At 34.9% G+C, this 17,596-nt stretch overlaps 1 protein-coding gene across 1 annotated transcript; it reads right to left on the minus strand.

Moving 5' to 3' along the window:
- Positions 1–1,100: 1,100 nt before the first annotated feature.
- monDomV1R1247 (vomeronasal 1 receptor monDomV1R1247) lies at positions 1,101–2,028 on the minus strand (the record flags this gene model as incomplete). Its single annotated transcript, NM_001166827.1, is given in 1 exon segment — positions 1,101–2,028. A coding segment is annotated over 1 exon segment (928 nt), but the record flags the coding sequence as incomplete, so codon positions are not given.
- Between the last annotated feature and the right edge of the window lie 15,568 nt (positions 2,029–17,596).

The raw sequence follows: 17,596 nt of genomic DNA on the forward strand, positions 1-17,596 counted from the left end.
TCTATTCCTATGCTTTCTAGTGTTTTTAATAGGAATGGGTGTTGTATTTTGTCAAATGCTTTTTCTGCGTGTATTGAGATTGTGATTTTTGTTGGTTTGCATGTTAATATGGTCAATTATGTGGATAGTTTTCCTCATATTGAACCATCCTTTCATTCTGGTATAAATCTTACTTGATAATAGTGAATAACCCTCCTGATCACTTGCTGGAGTCTTTTTGCTAGTATCCTGTTTAAGATTTTTGCATCTCTGTTCATTAGGGAGTTTGGTCTATAGTTTTCTTTTTCTGTTTTTGCCCTGCCTGGTTTTGGAATCAGTACCATGTTTGTGTCATAAAAGGAATTTGGTAGAACTCCCTCTTTGCTTATTATGTCAGATAGTTTGTTTAGTATTGGGATTAGCTGTTCTTTGAATGTTTGATAGAATTCCCTTGTGAATCCATCAGGCCCTGGGGATTTTTTCTTAGGCAGTTCTTTGATGACCTTTTGGATTTCTTTTTCTGGGGTAACTATTGTTGATTGGCTAAAATGAAAATTTCTCATCTTAACATATAAGTATTTCAAAATCTAGCTTTAGCAGACCTCTCCAGAATTATAAGCCTGGAAGTTGTTGGCCTACATCAATTTCATTCATCTCCAACTGTACTAAGCATTACTTCTATTCAGCCACTCTTCTTTTCAGCCAAAATAACCAAATGAAATAATTTCTACAGATTCAGCTAATTAGAATGGACTCTTTAACAGGTAAAGGGACTCATACAGTAGTTACAAAGTTATATTAGGTTTCAAGAACTTGGAATGATAGGGGCCATATGAAACAGGGGATCGCACAACAACCATTATGAGAATGATACTATTTCAGTATTGAAACCGATATCAGAGTTCTTTGATTTCAGACCAGTCCCAGAATACATTCTCATAGTCTTTAAGGGAGGTCCCAAGATCGCAGTGTCTCAAAAAGAAGATATGACCTAATATGAGCTAAAATAATCTGATAATCTGGATTTTCTAGAATAAGGATACCCTAGAGAAGTCTTCCCTCTTATTGAAATTTTCCCAGGCATTGTGGGATAACAATAAATACCTTATCTCCTAAAAGTTAATATAAGGATGGAAACTTTATTTTCTCCCAGATAGTCAAGCAGTATTTAGACACTTGCGAATCGTTGAAGATCAGCACAAAGGGGCTACAAGCTGGAAAGCAGGCAGCCAGGAAGGCAGAAACATTCAACAGCAAGTGGTTGGTCTTTGCAAATTGCACATAAACTGTCAATACAGAATTGAATGAATAAAAGTATACAAATATACTAACCAGCATCAGGATAGACTGGGTAGCCCTGGCCTCAAGAGAGGGTCTAGAGAAGAGCCTGCTATTGTGAATATACTGAACCCTTTGGCGGTGTCTGTGCAAGACAAGTACCATAGAGCCGCTGGCCCAGATCATAAGTATTAGACAAGTGGCATCAGGTAGGGAAATTATAAATGCAGATATTGAGGTAGTAAATGAGGGATTGAATAATGTTGAGCAAAAACCAAAATCCTGTATCTTAGTAATATTTTCATAACCTTTTGGGCCTTTCATATAGACAAGAATAGATCCATTTGTCCCCAAATGGAGAACCCAACAAAAGAGGCAAAAGGGAACAGTATATTTTTGAACTCTGGTTTTGATTTCTGCCCACCTGGAGTTTCCAGAACTGATAGTGAGGGCCTGGAAGCCACTGAGGAGGGAAGTGGTGCACAGAGAAAGTCCCCGGGACACTCGGTGAAGATAAAAGACAGATTTACATCCTATATCATCCAGGAAATTATTGAGCTCAAAAGCAGCCATTGTCTGAGGGATCCCCTTGGAGAGAAGCACCAGGTTATTGACAAAGGCCAGATGGGTAAGAATCATGTCTATTGTCCTCAGCCTGGGACCAGCAAAGAAGGTGATGATGTAAAGGCCCAGGAGGAAGGAATTCCCCATGACTCCAATTAGAGTCTGAGAGAAGAAGAGAATTTTCAGTGCTATATTATGATCAGTCATTTGTTGGATGTCTAAAGGAGATAAACAGCAACTGGAAACTGTAGAACCTGAAGGGAAAAATAGAAAGTGTTGATGATCAAATCTTTTAGGTGTCTCAGTGGATAGAACACTGGGTCTGGAGCCAAGAAGAACTGAATTCAATTCCTACCTCAGATTAGATGTGAGTCCTTAGGTAAATCAAGTAGCATTTGCCTGCATTTCATCATCTGAGAAATGGATATAATAATAACATCCACCTGTTGTGAGGATCCAATGATAAACTATTTGTAAAACTGTTTAGAGGCTTAGAAAATGTTCATTATTATTATGATTATGTTTAAAATGAGAGAGTTGTCTTTAGTTATTCATACATTCAGCAATCTTATTTTATTCTTCTAGAAACTTTTTTAAAATTAAATTTTATTTTACTTTTTTGCTCTGAATTATTTCCTCTTATCTTCCCCTTCAGGCATCTAGAAAGAAAAAAAAATCACAAACCTGTTAAGCCAAAAAAAATCTTTCATCAACCAAAAATATACTTTAATTTACAACTTAATTCCATCAGTTCTTTATCTGTATATGAATGGCATATTTCATCATGAGCAATCTCTATCATTTTATTGATCAGCATTAAGAAATCTTTCAAATGTTCTCTAGTTCTGATTATTTCACTTTGCATGAGTTCATATACATATATCCAAGTTTTTCTGAAACTCTTCCCTTCATCATTACAGCACAACATGTAGGGTTTCAGGTAAGATGAATAATGAAGATATGAAAGATGTGTTCAAAAATGAACTCTAATGAGCAAAGTGTTCATGGACCAGACTTATGGACATATTTATAATATTGAATCCTTAAATTGGTTGGCTCTTAAATTTTGTGGCACTTAGAAATTGAGCCTTTATTGTGATCTGCAGTCTGAAAGCTAGCAGAAAGGTTCTGCAGGTCCTTTGCAATGTCAAAGACTTACATTTGTATTTGCATAAGCTGGTGCCAGCATCCTGGAAAAGAGAAGGGTTCTGTCCCAGATACCTGGTGATCTGTTGTGTTATCATCAGATCTTTTGGCTTTGTCATTAACATGTAAAAACTTCTGATATACCGACTATTTGATATCCTACAACCCCCATTGCTACCTTCCTTAATAAAGGCAATTCAGCTCACTCTCTCTCTCTCTCTGACCATCTGAGGAGGAAGAGCTGATCTGCTGACCTGCTGAGATCATGCTAAAGTTTTGTCCTTGTGTTCCCTCTCTCTCTGTCTCTCTCTGTCTCTGTCTCTGTCTCTGTCTCTCTCTCTGTCTCTCTCTTTGTCTCGCTGTCTCTCTCTCTGTCTCTCTCTCTCTCTGTCTCTCTGTCTCTCTCTGTCTCTCTCTCTCTGTCTGTCTCTCTCTGTCTCTGTCTCTGTCTCTGTCTCTCTCTCTCTCTCTCTCTCTCCTTCTGTGACTTGCTTTCTCCAGCCTGTAAGCTTAACCATTACTTTCCAGCTTCCAGCTTCCCTCCACAGGTGATTCAAACCCATGAGAGAATTATATGCAGAGCTGGTTCTCTACACAATAGTATTTTATCATATTCATATATCATAGCTTACTTAAAAATTTTCCAATCACATGGAATCCCTTCTGTTTCCAATTCTTTGCCACTACAAAAAAATACATATGTGTATATATTTATATATGTGTGTATAAAGTATAATGGAATGCTTATATACATATATAAAGGATCTATATATGATATTTATGCATATGTAAAAGTAGAGTTCCTTTATCTCTTTTTAAATTTCTGTGCAATAGCAATTTCACTGGGTCAAAGGGCATATATACTTTCATAATTGCTTTTCAGGCATATAGTCAAATTTCTTGTCAGAAAGGCTAAATCCCTCACAGCTCCATTACCAGTACATTAATAAACTTGCTTTCCCAAAGCCCCTCTAGCATTTGTTATTTTCCTTCAATGATGAAGTGTGACAGAGGCTGGCACTAGAGAAAAAGTGCCAGGCAGAAGAATATGTGAAATTGATCACCTCGACAGGGGAGGAGCCCCAGGAGTAGAATCTTGTGGAGAGAAGACTCTGGCCGGAAAATAGTGAAAGTCTCTTGGTTTTCCTACTGGTGACTGGAAATCTTTCCCCTCCAACACTTCCCAATTGAAGGGGACTTTCTGAAGAGAAACCTGAATGGACTTAAACTCAGCTCCTGTTGCCCAGGGGTGAGTCAACCTGACTTTCCCTCAGGGGGCTCAGGCTGCCAAGGCCTGGGTTCCCCCAAAACTCAAGAAGGGAGGGGAAAGGGTTTAGATAGAGACAGGAACCCCCTTTCCCCACTTTTCTTTTCCCATTCTTTCCTGCCTGTTATTCCTTTTGTATTATCTGATTGAGTTGACATTAAAAGTTATCTTTCCCCAAGATGAGTATGAATAAACAGATCAAGGGGAGACCTTTTGGTGTCGAGTAGTGGAAGGGGGAAAAGAGGGACAAGAGTGAATTGGGGAGAGCAGCTTTAACTAAGGAGGGAAAGCAGAAGGGGGAAAATCTCCAAACCCCCTCTCCTCTCCCTGAGCCAACCCTAAACATCAGCTGTCTCCCCTGAACCCCACTTTGAGAAGGGGGTTCTCCTCTCTTTCTCCCTCTCCATACCAAAAGTATAAACTTCCCTCTTTTATCTTTTTTTAATACAGAAGTTGGATGATATGATGGCTTTAGGGTAGTATCTAAAAGTTGTTTTAATTTGCATTTCTCTAAGTACTAGTGAATTAGAACTTAAATTGAAAGGATCTTTGTGGGTTACATGTGAATCTAGGAAATAACAAATTGATTTTATCTATTTTGTATTTTATTTTTATTTATTTTGTCAAAGATTTTCCAAATACTTTTTATGTGGTATAGGCTATACTTGGGAATTTTATCTGCAGACTTATGTCTGGCTGGGAATTTGACACCTCTGATTTAGAACATCCTTTCATGTAATTATAGATAGTTTGGGATCCTTTCTCTGAAAACTGATTATTAATAACCCTGAATTTATCAGGGATGACTTTTATCTTAAATTTGAATTCATTTTCCATATATCTTAGAAGAGAGACCTTTATAAAAGAAATGAAGCAAAAATATCTCCCCAATTTCCAGGATCTCTTCTAATTTTAGTTGAAAATTCTTTTGGTCAAAATCTTTAAAAAATTTATGTAATAAAGAGTCTATCTTTTACCTCCTATGAACTTTTCTGCTATTTGTTTCATCATGAACTCTTCTTCTAATCACAGACATAATGGGTAAATTTTATAATGTTCCTCTAATTTATTTATGATGTCATTCTTTATGTGTGAATCATGTATCCATTTGCATCTTGATTTATTCCCCACCTCCTCCCAAATATGGAGAATATTTTTTTTTTAGGACTATGATATTTACTATTTGGAGCTATTATAGATATGAGAATAAATAAATCCTACCTAATCCTCTGTTACTAAAAGTTATTTCTTCAGCTTTCTACAGCTTTTAGAGATTTGTAACATATAAGAGGTGGTCTGGCCAGAATGATAAATTAATTAAATGAGAGGGATGGAGGGAGAGCAAGAGCGAGAGCGAGAGCGAGAGCGAGAGAGAGAGAGAGAGAGAGAGAGAGAGAGAGAGAGAGAGAGAGAGAGAGAGAGAAGTGAGAGAGAGAGAAAGTGAGAGAGAGAAAGTGAGAGAGGAGAGAGAGAGGCACACAAACAGACAGATTGATTGAGAGGGAGGCTTTAAGGTAAAATCAGACCCTAGATTTCAGCCCAGTATGGTCACCTCTATGCTGAGCTGCCTTAGGAGACAGTCTTTTCAAGCAGGAAAGTTAAAAGAAAGCCCCAGAGGGCTCCCCATCTGGGTTAAAAAAAATTCTCCCAGCCCATCCACTTTCATACTTCATGCTGATGTAAGACCTTCTGCTGGCTCCTGCCCTTTTGCTAGACTTGCCCATGGTGTCACCTGCTCTGTATGTTGTCACTCACCCTAATTGCTGACTCTCACTCTGATGCCAGGGGTGCCAAGACTTAGCACATATATTGAAGGATGTTTTTCAAAATTAAGTTGGCCCAAACCCCCAGAATATAGTCATTTTACCAGCAAAAGATGCCTGAGAAAAGAGAAATGCAGACTGGGTTTAATTGAGGATGATATTTCAGAAACAGAAATCCTAAGATTGTTAATGTCTCTGTCCCTTCTTTCCTAATAATTCTCCATCTTACACTTTTGAGCAGAGTGTTGACTACTAGCCAACTCACTAAATGACTTCTAGCTCTGTTCTCTGTCTCAGGGAAAGGGATGATGATGTAGGTTGGATAGGGGGTTAAGAAATATCCATTTTCTTATAAAACAGGACTAACCTTACATACTTCCTCCATATAGTTGTGTGTTTGTGTGTCTGGAGGTGTTTATGAGTGTATATATCTATGACGTGCTTTTATATATAGGACAGTAATCCTTGATTTACCTAGGGCTAACTTGACTATTCTCTTCCAACATTTTGGAAAGAATTGCTTTTCCATATTAATAGAGTAAAATTTTGCTTTCCCATCACCCTTGCAGATCTTTGAACAGACTTAGATAACATAAGTCTTTTCTTCCACTTGCTGCATAGGTTTGACATCAGATTCTCACCTTGATGGATGAATGAGTTGAAGAATCTTCTGACACGCCAGTAGGATGGATGGTATTGAGAATGGAAGGAGTTGATGGGGTAGAGGGGAGGCTGAAGAATAAAGGAGAGACAGCAAAAGACTAAACAAGATTCTTTATTATGACTAGATAGAAATTATAACTGATGGTTTTATTAGATAACAAAAAGATGAACAAAATAGACCATAATCATAAAAAAACTGACAAGATTATGTCAATAGATGCATAAAGAAAGCTTGAAACAAAACCAAACATGTATATGTTTAAAACACCCAAACACCTAAAAATAAATGGATCTTTCATGGTAAAGACTATGCAGCTGAAATTAAGAGCTTTGTTGTTGTTTAGTCATTCATTTGTGTCTGACTCTCAAAGACCTTATTTGGGATTTTCTTGGCAAAGATACTAGAATGGTTTGTCATTTCCTTGTTTTGTTTTACAAATGAGAAACTGAGACTAACAAGGGTAAGTGACTTGCCCAGGGATACCATAGTGTTTGAGACCAGATTAAACTCGGGTCTTCCCGATTCCAGGCCTGGCACACTATTCATTGTGGCTCCTAGCTGTCCAGGTATCAATAGATGTAGAAAAATGCTTTTGATGAAATAAAACACATATATACTAAAACCACTAAAACACATTAAAATAATTGAATATTTCCTTAATATGATAAATATAACTTATCTGAAACCAAGAACTAGAATGTTTTATACTAAAGAAATGCTAGAAGTCTTTCAAATAAGACTAGAAGTCAAAGGTATCCATTGTCATCATTATTACTTGGTATGATTCTAGAAACATTAATAAATAGCTAAAAAACTTGACAGAATAAGCATAGTCAAGTTATAAAATGACTGAGTATTTTTTGTCAGATGACATGATGGCTAGCTTAAAGAAATCAAGACATTACATGAAAAATTAACTAAAACCATAGCCCTGATAAAGTTGCAGAATATATCTTACAAAAATCCTTCCTGAATATTACCAATAAAACCCAGTTGGAGGAGAAAGAAAATAAATTCTATTAAAAATGACAGTAGAATGCTTAACTTTATGGGAAATCTATCAAGATGAACAAAAGATTTCCATCGACATGCTAAAAAAAACTATGCATATATGAAATAAGACAAATTATAAATTACTCATAAGTAGACCAGGACACTATAATAAGAATCATGATACCAACTGTATTTATTTCCACACTTAATGACATATGAAACTACAGAGAAGCAGACAAAATAATACTCCATACAAAGGAACAATAAATAAGGAATCACCAGAAAAAATTATGGACAAAAGTAGGAATGAAGCAGGGTCCAGAATCATACAATAGCATACTATAGAATTGGTTTGGCAATTATCAAAACTCTTTGGTACTAAAACCATTAATCCCTAGAACATATTTGGCAAATAAGACCAAGAAACTACTGGTCATTGGAACATACATGTAAACAAAGCAATGGAAACCAATTACTGGTATAAAAATGATCTCTTCTACCATAATTGGTGGGAAGACATAAAAGCTGTCTTGTAGGAGTTAGTGATAAACCAGAATCTCACATTTTATACTACAATAAGTTACTTCATCTAAATGTAAAATATTCTACCCAGTATCCATTATGATGCTGGGAAAATAGTAGGAGCTTAACAAATGCTTGCTGACTAACTCATTAAATGATAATGTGAGCAAAGGAGATCATAAGGAAATACTTTACTCAACTATAAATATGGAGAGGTGTTATAAATTAATAAAGGAATAGATATGACCATGAAAAATAATTTTAATTATGTAAAATTTAGCATGTTATTAAAATACAATCAATACAATTAGAATTGAATTAGAAACATTTTATCTGAAGAAAAACATTTGCTACAAATTTCTCTGATAAGTATATAATATCCAATATTTGTCTGATATGTATATATAGAGATATGGTATGGAAAATAAAAAATAAAATCTAAGTATCTAATAGAAAAATGGTCATAGGATAGGGATGGGTAGTCTTCAAAAGAATGAGAATGCAAAGTGCTACAGTAGATAATGTACTTCATACTGGTTTTGGAAATCCAGAGTTCAAAACTGGCCTCAAATACTTACTAGCTGTATGACTCTTGGCATGTCCCTTAACCTGTATCTCCCTTTGTTAATCCTTCTGTAAAATGGGAATCATAAAATAATTTACTTTCCAAGGTTCTTATGAACTTAAAATATACTTTGCAAATCTTAAAATATTGTAAAAATGCTACCTTTTAAGAAGCAATGCCAACTATCAATAACCATATGGAAAATGCTCAAAATCATTAAATAATGAAAGAAATATCAATTAAAATTGGTGTTTCATCTGGTGTTTCACCGCATAGCCATCAAATTATACATATGTCTGTCTAAAAAAGAAAATGATGATTATTGAAAGTGTTGTAGGAGAAGTATTCTATTTCATTGGCGATTTAGCTATGGATTGGTCCAACCATTCTGCAAATAATTTGGAACTATACCCTCACTCCTAAACACTAAACTGTTTATATGCTTAGATCCAGTGATACCATTAATAGTCATATACTCCAAAAAGTCTAAAGAGGGGAGAAAATTACACATGTTTAATAATAAATATTTTTGATAATAGCACTTTTTCTGTTAGAAAGAACTGGCAACAAAGTGAATGTCCATCAATGGAGGAATTCAGGAACAATCTTTATAAATACAATAAAATATAATTGTACTCTAGGAAATGAGAAAAAATAGGGTTAGTTAGCCTGGGAAGGATTATACAAGCTGATGTAGAGTGAAATAATTCGAAGGAAAAATCAGCAGAACAATTTATAGACTGGCTACAGTAATGTAAAGGCAAATAACTGAGAAAATAGTAACAATTTGTATTAATGTGTTAAGAAATCACAACTCCAGAATGCAGATGATAATTTTTTTCTTTCTCTTCATAGTGATGAGGAAATAGAGGTATTAAATAAAATATACTCAAATAAGTCTATTGTGTAAATTTCTGTTATTGCAAGGTAAAGCTTCTATTCCTTTGAATAAAGAGGACTTGGGAACAGCAGCTGAGAATTAATGGGTTGTTAAATCGACCCCCAAGAAGAAAAGTACAATAGGAAAGATAATCTATGAAGCATTTTAAAAACACACAAGAAAATAGAATAAAGTTCATGAGTGAATCCTGAGAATCAGGGCAATTCTACAGTCTTTAAAATTTTAACATAGACTTAAAAAACTATGTAAAATTAATCAATATTTTCATACACAACCGTATATTTCTATTCTTTATGTCTTGAAATATGCATTTTATTGATATTTAAATTTATAACATAAAAGTTATCTATTTTTAATAAAGGATGATGGAAAACAAAACCTAATTCCCATGAATGTCATGGAATAAGAAGGCCTCCAAGCCCTTTGCAATTATTGTATCTTATTGATACAATAGAGAAGTTTTCTAACTTTTCAAGGAATGGAACAGAGAACCTCAAAAGATTTTTGAAACTAGATAACTCCTAGCTATTTTTGGCAATTCATCTGGTTATAATTGATACCAGCTAAAGGAAGCTAGGAAATTATGTAAGCAGAACTAGAAACCCTTTATATACTGTCATTACTGTACTGAAAAAAACAATCTGAAAGGCTAAAGGCCTCTGATCATTGGAATGACTGATCTCAATTCCAGAAAGTTTATGAAAATTTTGCTTCCCATCATTTAGAAGAAAATAAAAGATTAGGGGTGTGCTATGAAGCTTACGTTTTCAGATAATAACAATTTGTGAATGTTTCTGTTGGTTTTACTTTCTTAAAAAACACCTCTCCACATTTATAGTTGAGTAAAGTGTCTCCTTATGATCTCCTTTGCTCACATTATCATTTAATGAGTTAGTCAGCAAGCATTTGTTAAGCTCTGGACAAACTGAATGCCTTTTTTCCCCCTCAATCTTCATGCTTCTTAACCTTCTCCAACTGTTGACAATGTAAATCACCCTTTTGTCCTTGATATTCTTTTCTTTCTAGGCTCTCCAGGACTCTACTCTCTCCTGGTACTGCTATCTTTCTAATTGCTCCTCCTCAGTCTCCCCTCAGTATCAGGTCACCCCATGATAAGCATAAATCTTTTTATATGCAAATAAAATACACACACATATTGCTGTTTGGATTTTAAAGCCCTTGATAATATGGCCTTTTATACTTTTAAAATCATCTTTTACTTTAGTGCTCCCCCAATACTCTGCAATCCATTGATGTTAGCTTTGTTGAATAAGACGTTTCACTCCCCAAACCTGCTTTTCATTCACTGACTTTTCCCCATGTCTGTATTCTCAGTCTTGTCTATACCTTCTAGCTTCCTATATTTTTCAGCTAAAATCCTACTTTTTGCAAGAAGTATTTCTATGATTCCCTTTGTGGGTGTGGTTCCAGCTAAGATTACTTCCAATTATCCAAAATACATCTTTTTTTTCTACATAATTGCTTACATGTTTTTTTTCCCCAAATGTTACAAGTTACTTTGGAGTAGAGGATATTTTGTGTCTTTTTTTATCCTTAACTCATAGCATAATACCAGGCACTTAGTAGGTCCTTAATAAATTGGCTTGATAAAAAATAAAGGGAGAAAGTTAAAGAACGTTTGTTTTCTGCCTTTTGTTACTGTAACTAAATTTTTGCTTTTCAGAGTGTTGAATTTAATGTCAAAGAACAAATATTTGAATCCTCACATTACTATTTATGGGGCAGCATGGTGGCACAGTGGATAGAGTTCTGGGTCTGGAGTCAGGAAGACTTGCATTCATATCTGGCCTCAGACACATGGGACAAGTTACTTAGCCATGTTTGCTTATTTCTTCATGTGTCAAATGGTCTGGAGAAGGAAGTGACAAACCATTCCACTATCTTTTCTGAGAAAACTCCAAATGTTGTCAAGAAAAAATAGCAATGATTGTGATAACTGAACAACACAGATATCATTTATTGACAGGCTGATCTTAAGCAAGGAATTTAATTTCTCGTGTGCTAAAAGTAATAAGGGAAGATCCAATAAGATAGCTATCTAAGTTTTCTAATGCAGTAGTGTCAATTGATTTGTGGGCCACTAAGCCATACATAAGGATACTTTTAGGCAGCAAATTGTCTTAGAAAACCAAATATTAACATTATTTATGCTCCATTTTTATTTATTTCATTCACCATTTCCCAATTATATTTTAATTTAGTTTGGATTGCATACTATTCCAGCAGGCATTTGACAATTTACTCTAATGAGCTTCAAATTCCAAAATAAACAAAACAAAATAAATGTTATTGCTAGAATAGTTCTTCCTGTCACATATGTTCAAAAAATGTTGTAACATTGATACTATTTATTTTAAGTTTGTAGAACTATCTTTAGCTTGTTATAAAAAGGAATGATCACCTGGCTAAGTGATTAATGCATCTCTTTTATGTGAGAAATTTGTGTCTGCTGATAATTCTCAATACTTTTTTAATTTGAATTTTTCCTTTCATTTCCAAATTCTCTCCCTCCCTTAAATCCTTCTGCTGTTCATTGATAAGGTAAGAAATATCATTCCCATTATAGATATGAAGTCATGTGAAACATTTTCACATTAACCATTTGGGGTGGGGAGGAAGAAAAATAATTAAAGGAAGAATATGCTTCAATCTACTCATAGAGTTGTTCTGTTCTTTTTTTGGAAGTGAGTAGCATTTTTCATCATGAGTCTTTTCAAATTGTAGTGCATCACTGTATTAATAAGGTTAGTTAAGTCTCAATGTTGACTCTCTTTACAATACTCCTATTACTGCCTACAATGTTCTGTGAGTTCTGCTTACTTCACTTTGCATGAACTCATATGTATTCCTAGGTTTTTCTGAAACCATTGCCATCATCACTTCTAATAAGCACAATAGTATTCCATCACAATCCTATATCAAAACTTTTTCAGCTATTCCCCAGTTAATGGACATCCCCACAGTTTCCAATTCTTTGACATTATAGAAAAATTATTCTAGATTTTCTGTATATATCAATTCTTTTTCTTTCTCTTTGACCTATTGAAGATAAAGACCTAGCAATGCTATTTTAGGATTAAAGAGTATGCTCAGTTTTGTCATCCTTTGTAGATCCAAATTGTTCTACAGAATTATTAAACTATTTATTTTAAAAATCACCAACACATTAGTATACTTATGTGTACTTATTTTCCCACATTTATTCCAGCATTTGTCATTTTTTTTGTTTGACAATCTGATAGTTATGAAATACTCCAGAGTTGTTTTAGTTTGCATTTTTCTCATTATTAGTGATTGAGAACATTTTATCATATAGCTACTAATAACTTTGATTTCTTTTTTCTGAAAACTTCCTGTTCATATCCTTTTACCTTTTATCAATTGGAAAATGATTCTTATTTTTATAAATTTGTCTCAGTTCTTATGTATTTGAGAAATGAGATCTTTTATCAGAGAACTTTGTAATAAATTTCCCCAGTTCTCTGGTAGTTTGATTTCTATGGCATCAAATAAGTAAAATGAGCTATATGAGTACACTTACCAAAATATATCCTCCAGCAATATTTATAAAGGTATGTCTAGTGAAGATATCAAGTAAGGAACATGACTTCTGTATTCCTATAGAATTTCAAAATTCTTTAACAAGAAAAGGAAATAATCCATGAGAGAAGAGGGATCAAAGAACTCAACAGAAATAACCTCTTGGCCCAAGAAATCAGCATTTTGCTACTAATTCCTACTACAAATCACTCTTTCCTGGATGAAAAAAATGAGACAGTCTCCTTTTGTAACCTCAACATTTCTATTATATGCACTCACAAGAGAACATTCCCCAAAGTACTTCACAGATGTATCATCTAAATGTCACTGGAGTAAAAGCAGTGAAAGGAATACATTGGCCATGCAAATTATGGAATAAGAACCCAAGACTCAATTACCAATCTCATCTCCAAAGCCTGAGTTCCCCTCTTTAGGATTATTTTTTCTATATCTTTTTTTCTAATCAATGGCATAGAAACCCTTACTCTATGGAAGCATGGTAAGTCAATAAGCATTTATTAAGAATCTTCTATATGCCAGACACTCTGCCACGCTCTGGGAATATGAAATGAGGTAAAAGATAGCATTGACCTCAAGGACTATATAATGTAATGAGAGAAGCAATAAATATGTACACACAAGCTATATACAGAATAAATAAGAAATAAATAACAAGGAGAAGTTGGGAAAATTTTCTTATAGAAGATGATATTTTAGTTGAGACTTGAAAGAAGTTAGGGAAGCCAAGATGCAGAGAAAGAGAGGTAGTGCTTTCCATGCTCTGGGGAGAGTCAGAAACAATGTCTAGAGATCAGATAGAGCAGTGGTTCTCAACCTTTCTAATGCCGTGACCCCGCAATACAGTCCCTCATGTTGCAGTGACCCTAAACCAAAAAATTATTTTGGTGGCTACTTCAAAACTGTAATTTTGCTACAGTTATGATTTGGAATGTAAATACCTGATATGCATTATGTATTCTCATTGCTACAAATTGAGAGGTTGAGGACCGCTGAGATAGTTTCCCATTAGTGGAACAGCTAAGAAACCAATACCATTGGATCAAAATTAATTGGTTGTGTGTAAAGTACAAGAAAACTGGGAAAGTAGAGGAGGGAGGACTAGATTATTAAGGCACTTGAATGCCAAGGAGCGGATTTCATATTTTATCCCAGAGATTATAGGGAGCCACTTGAGTATACCGAATATGACAAAATCATGAACTGCAAGAAAATAACCTTGGCCACTGAATGGAGGCTTTATTGGAGTAGAGAGAGTCTCAGAGCAGGCAGATACAGTAGCCAGCTCTTGCAAAGATTCCTATGATTGTACTCATAATCAGAAATGAAATCTACTGCTTATGTGGCCAGTAACAATATACTGAAGAAGAGAAAAGACATGGGAACAAACCATTTCTGGGGTTTCTAGGTCAGTAGCCCACTCTGAAAACTCATACTACATCCACCCTGCCCATATACTCTATAATTCTGCTCAAAACAAATAGGTTCTAGTATTTGAAGAGGTGAGGAAGTAAAATAAGGAGAGATATGACCTCTGGATAATTAGGAAGATGCAGAAGTGAAATGAAGATATCAAATTTCTGAGAAGAGATAAGGTCCTCAAAGCAAAGAAAATAGGGGAAGGTAGAGATTGCTCAGAATATCAGAATAACAATATGAGAGAGCCAGAAACTGAAGAGGGGAGTAAAATAGGAAAATTAGATCTCAGAGTATTTAGTATCTCAGAGCAGGGAAAGTAGAGATGGAAGATAGTTGGCCTTAGGATAATAAGGTGGAGAAGGTTAAGGATGATGAGAAGACCTTAGTAGGACATAATTACTCCTTCCTTCATCTCCTAGAGTCTTTGTTAAAATTCCCAAATTTGATGGCAAAGCATATTCTAGGTTATTTTCTTTGTTGCTAGAAGAGAGTGTCTAGATCAGGCTTTGAGAGAATTTGAGTTTTTACTCTCAAGCTCTTGGCTCTGAGATATAGACATAAAAATGAACTCACCAGTTTGGTATCTGCTCCATCCACATAGAGAAGTTAGAATATTAGCAAAAAAGTTGTGCACGTGTGTGCATACATATGTGTGCATGGATGTATGTGTGATTTCTAACGTTTATACATTTGTGTTAGTATATCATAGCCACAGTGCTAGTTATAGGAAATAGACTGTCTGAACCATCTTCCCAAGAGCTGGAATTATCATATCACCTAAAGGGTGACAGTCTGCCAGAGGAGTTGAGCTTGGGGGACGTTTTTGTCCCAGATGTAAGCCATCACTAGTAATTAATTTTAATTCATAAAAATCCCCGATTGGAAATTATACAGAAATGATGAGAAGAATCAAGCAAACAACCAATATCATCTGGGACAAAAAATTTCCTGTGCTCTTTGGGACATTTTGTTGTTGTTATTCAGTGGTTTCAGTTGTGTCTTGGTCTTTGTGATCCAATTTGGGGTTTTCTTGGCAAAGATACTAGAGTAGTTTGCCATTTCCTTCTCTAAGCTCATTTTGCAGATGGGGAAACTGAAATAAACAGAGTTAAATGACTTGTCCAGGGTCACACAGCAAATAAGTGCCTGAGGCCAGATGTGAACCCAGGTCTATCCTGACTCCAGACTGTGCCCCAGGTCCTTGTCCTAATATAAACTATGGGCATCCTAGAAGGGGCCCTGAGTTCAGAAAATTCTTTCGCACTGATTACACTCTGCATGTTTCCAATATAAATCTGATTTGACACTATTTTTCCATGATGGTTTTAATAAGAATTCATAGTTTAAAATATCTTCATGTTTTCTTACAGAATAACCAATACCTTCTTAATTATCATTATGTCTCATGAGGCAGGAAAAGGTGGACAATAGCAGCTTAGTGGCTATTGCTTAGAAAGATTCCAAACTTGGTTCTAGGACCAACACTGCCTCTTTCCTATATTACTCAATTAATTTCCAAGAGAGATAGCATGTTGTATTTAAAAGAACACTGGTCTTACAGTCAAAATTGCTGCATGTAAGTAGGTTTTCAAACTAATAATTGTGTGACCCTGAATAAATCATTTAACCTCTCCATATCTCAGTTTCCCCATCTGTAATATTGGATAATATTATAAATAAGAATTTATGAAGTTCTTATGAAGTTTTCATTTGTTTGCTTTATTTATAAAGAGGTTGTGAATCTACTAGGTGCTGCAGTGGACAGAGCTCTAGGTCTGGAGTCAGGAAGACCAGAGTTCAGATCTGACTTCAGATGCTTACTATAGTTTCCTCATCTGTAAAATGGATAATATGATAGCTCCTATCTATCAGGGTGGTTGTTAGGATAAAATCAGATAATAATTGCAAAGCATAGTAACTGGCACATCATAAACACTATATTAGTGTGAGTTGTTGTTAGTATTCTAGGTATCGACCTCAGTAGAACAGGTGAGCTTCACTCTTAGCACACAAGAACATTGGGAGAAATCCTAAATGTTATTCCTTTTATAAGTTGCTTTCCTTATCCCAAGCAAAGAGGGCCATCAATTACTCAAAATCACAACCCATGATACTAAATCTGATACTTCTTTTTTTTGCTGGCCCAACCAAAGGACTTATTAATTCAAGACAAAGGCATTTTACTAAACAAAATCACAAAGCAAATGATAAAGAGAACCCTCCTGTCCATAAAGAGTAACTTTTTCCCACAGATCCATATGACTAGTGGGAGAGGGGAAAAGTATCCTTAGCTCAGACAAGTCACATTCCTATGAACATATCTACTGAAATTCCTTTTGACCTCAGAATAAGTCATTTGATAGTTCTCAGTAGAATCCTGAATGTCATATTCTTGTCGTATTATGTCATCTTTTGAGTTCTTTCTATACTGAGCTATGTGTTGCCCCTTGACCTCTTTTAATTTTTTAAAAAGTGTTTCTTGGTATCTTAGTTGTCCATTATCATAATTTTCTCTAGGATGTCTACTTTTTCATCTCCCTGAGAGTCATTCTATATATTAATAAAGATTCTTCAATGGAAAAGAAAAGAAAAAGAAGGGAAATAGCATTACTTTTTCATAAAAAAAATTAAAATTATGCTATATATAATGCTGATGACCTTCCACAACTAAAGAGGGATAGGGGACCAATATCTTCACATTTCTTCTTTTATACTATAAGTATTTTATATTATTTTGCAACATTCACTTTTTATTTTATTTTTGTGGTTGTTCCTTCCATTTGTATCGTTTTAGTTGTATAAACAGTTTGGTTGGCTCTTGCTACTTTACTTGGCATCACTTCATGGAGCTCTATCCATAATTCTCTGTATTGATCACACTTTTACCTTATATTCATATGTCACATTTTGCTTAACCATTCCCTGCTAGGAAAGCAATTTTATAGCCAATTATTTG

This window comes from Monodelphis domestica, chromosome 4 (genome assembly GCF_027887165.1).
Source record: "Monodelphis domestica isolate mMonDom1 chromosome 4, mMonDom1.pri, whole genome shotgun sequence".
Classification (NCBI taxonomy): Eukaryota; Metazoa; Chordata; class Mammalia; order Didelphimorphia; family Didelphidae; genus Monodelphis; species Monodelphis domestica.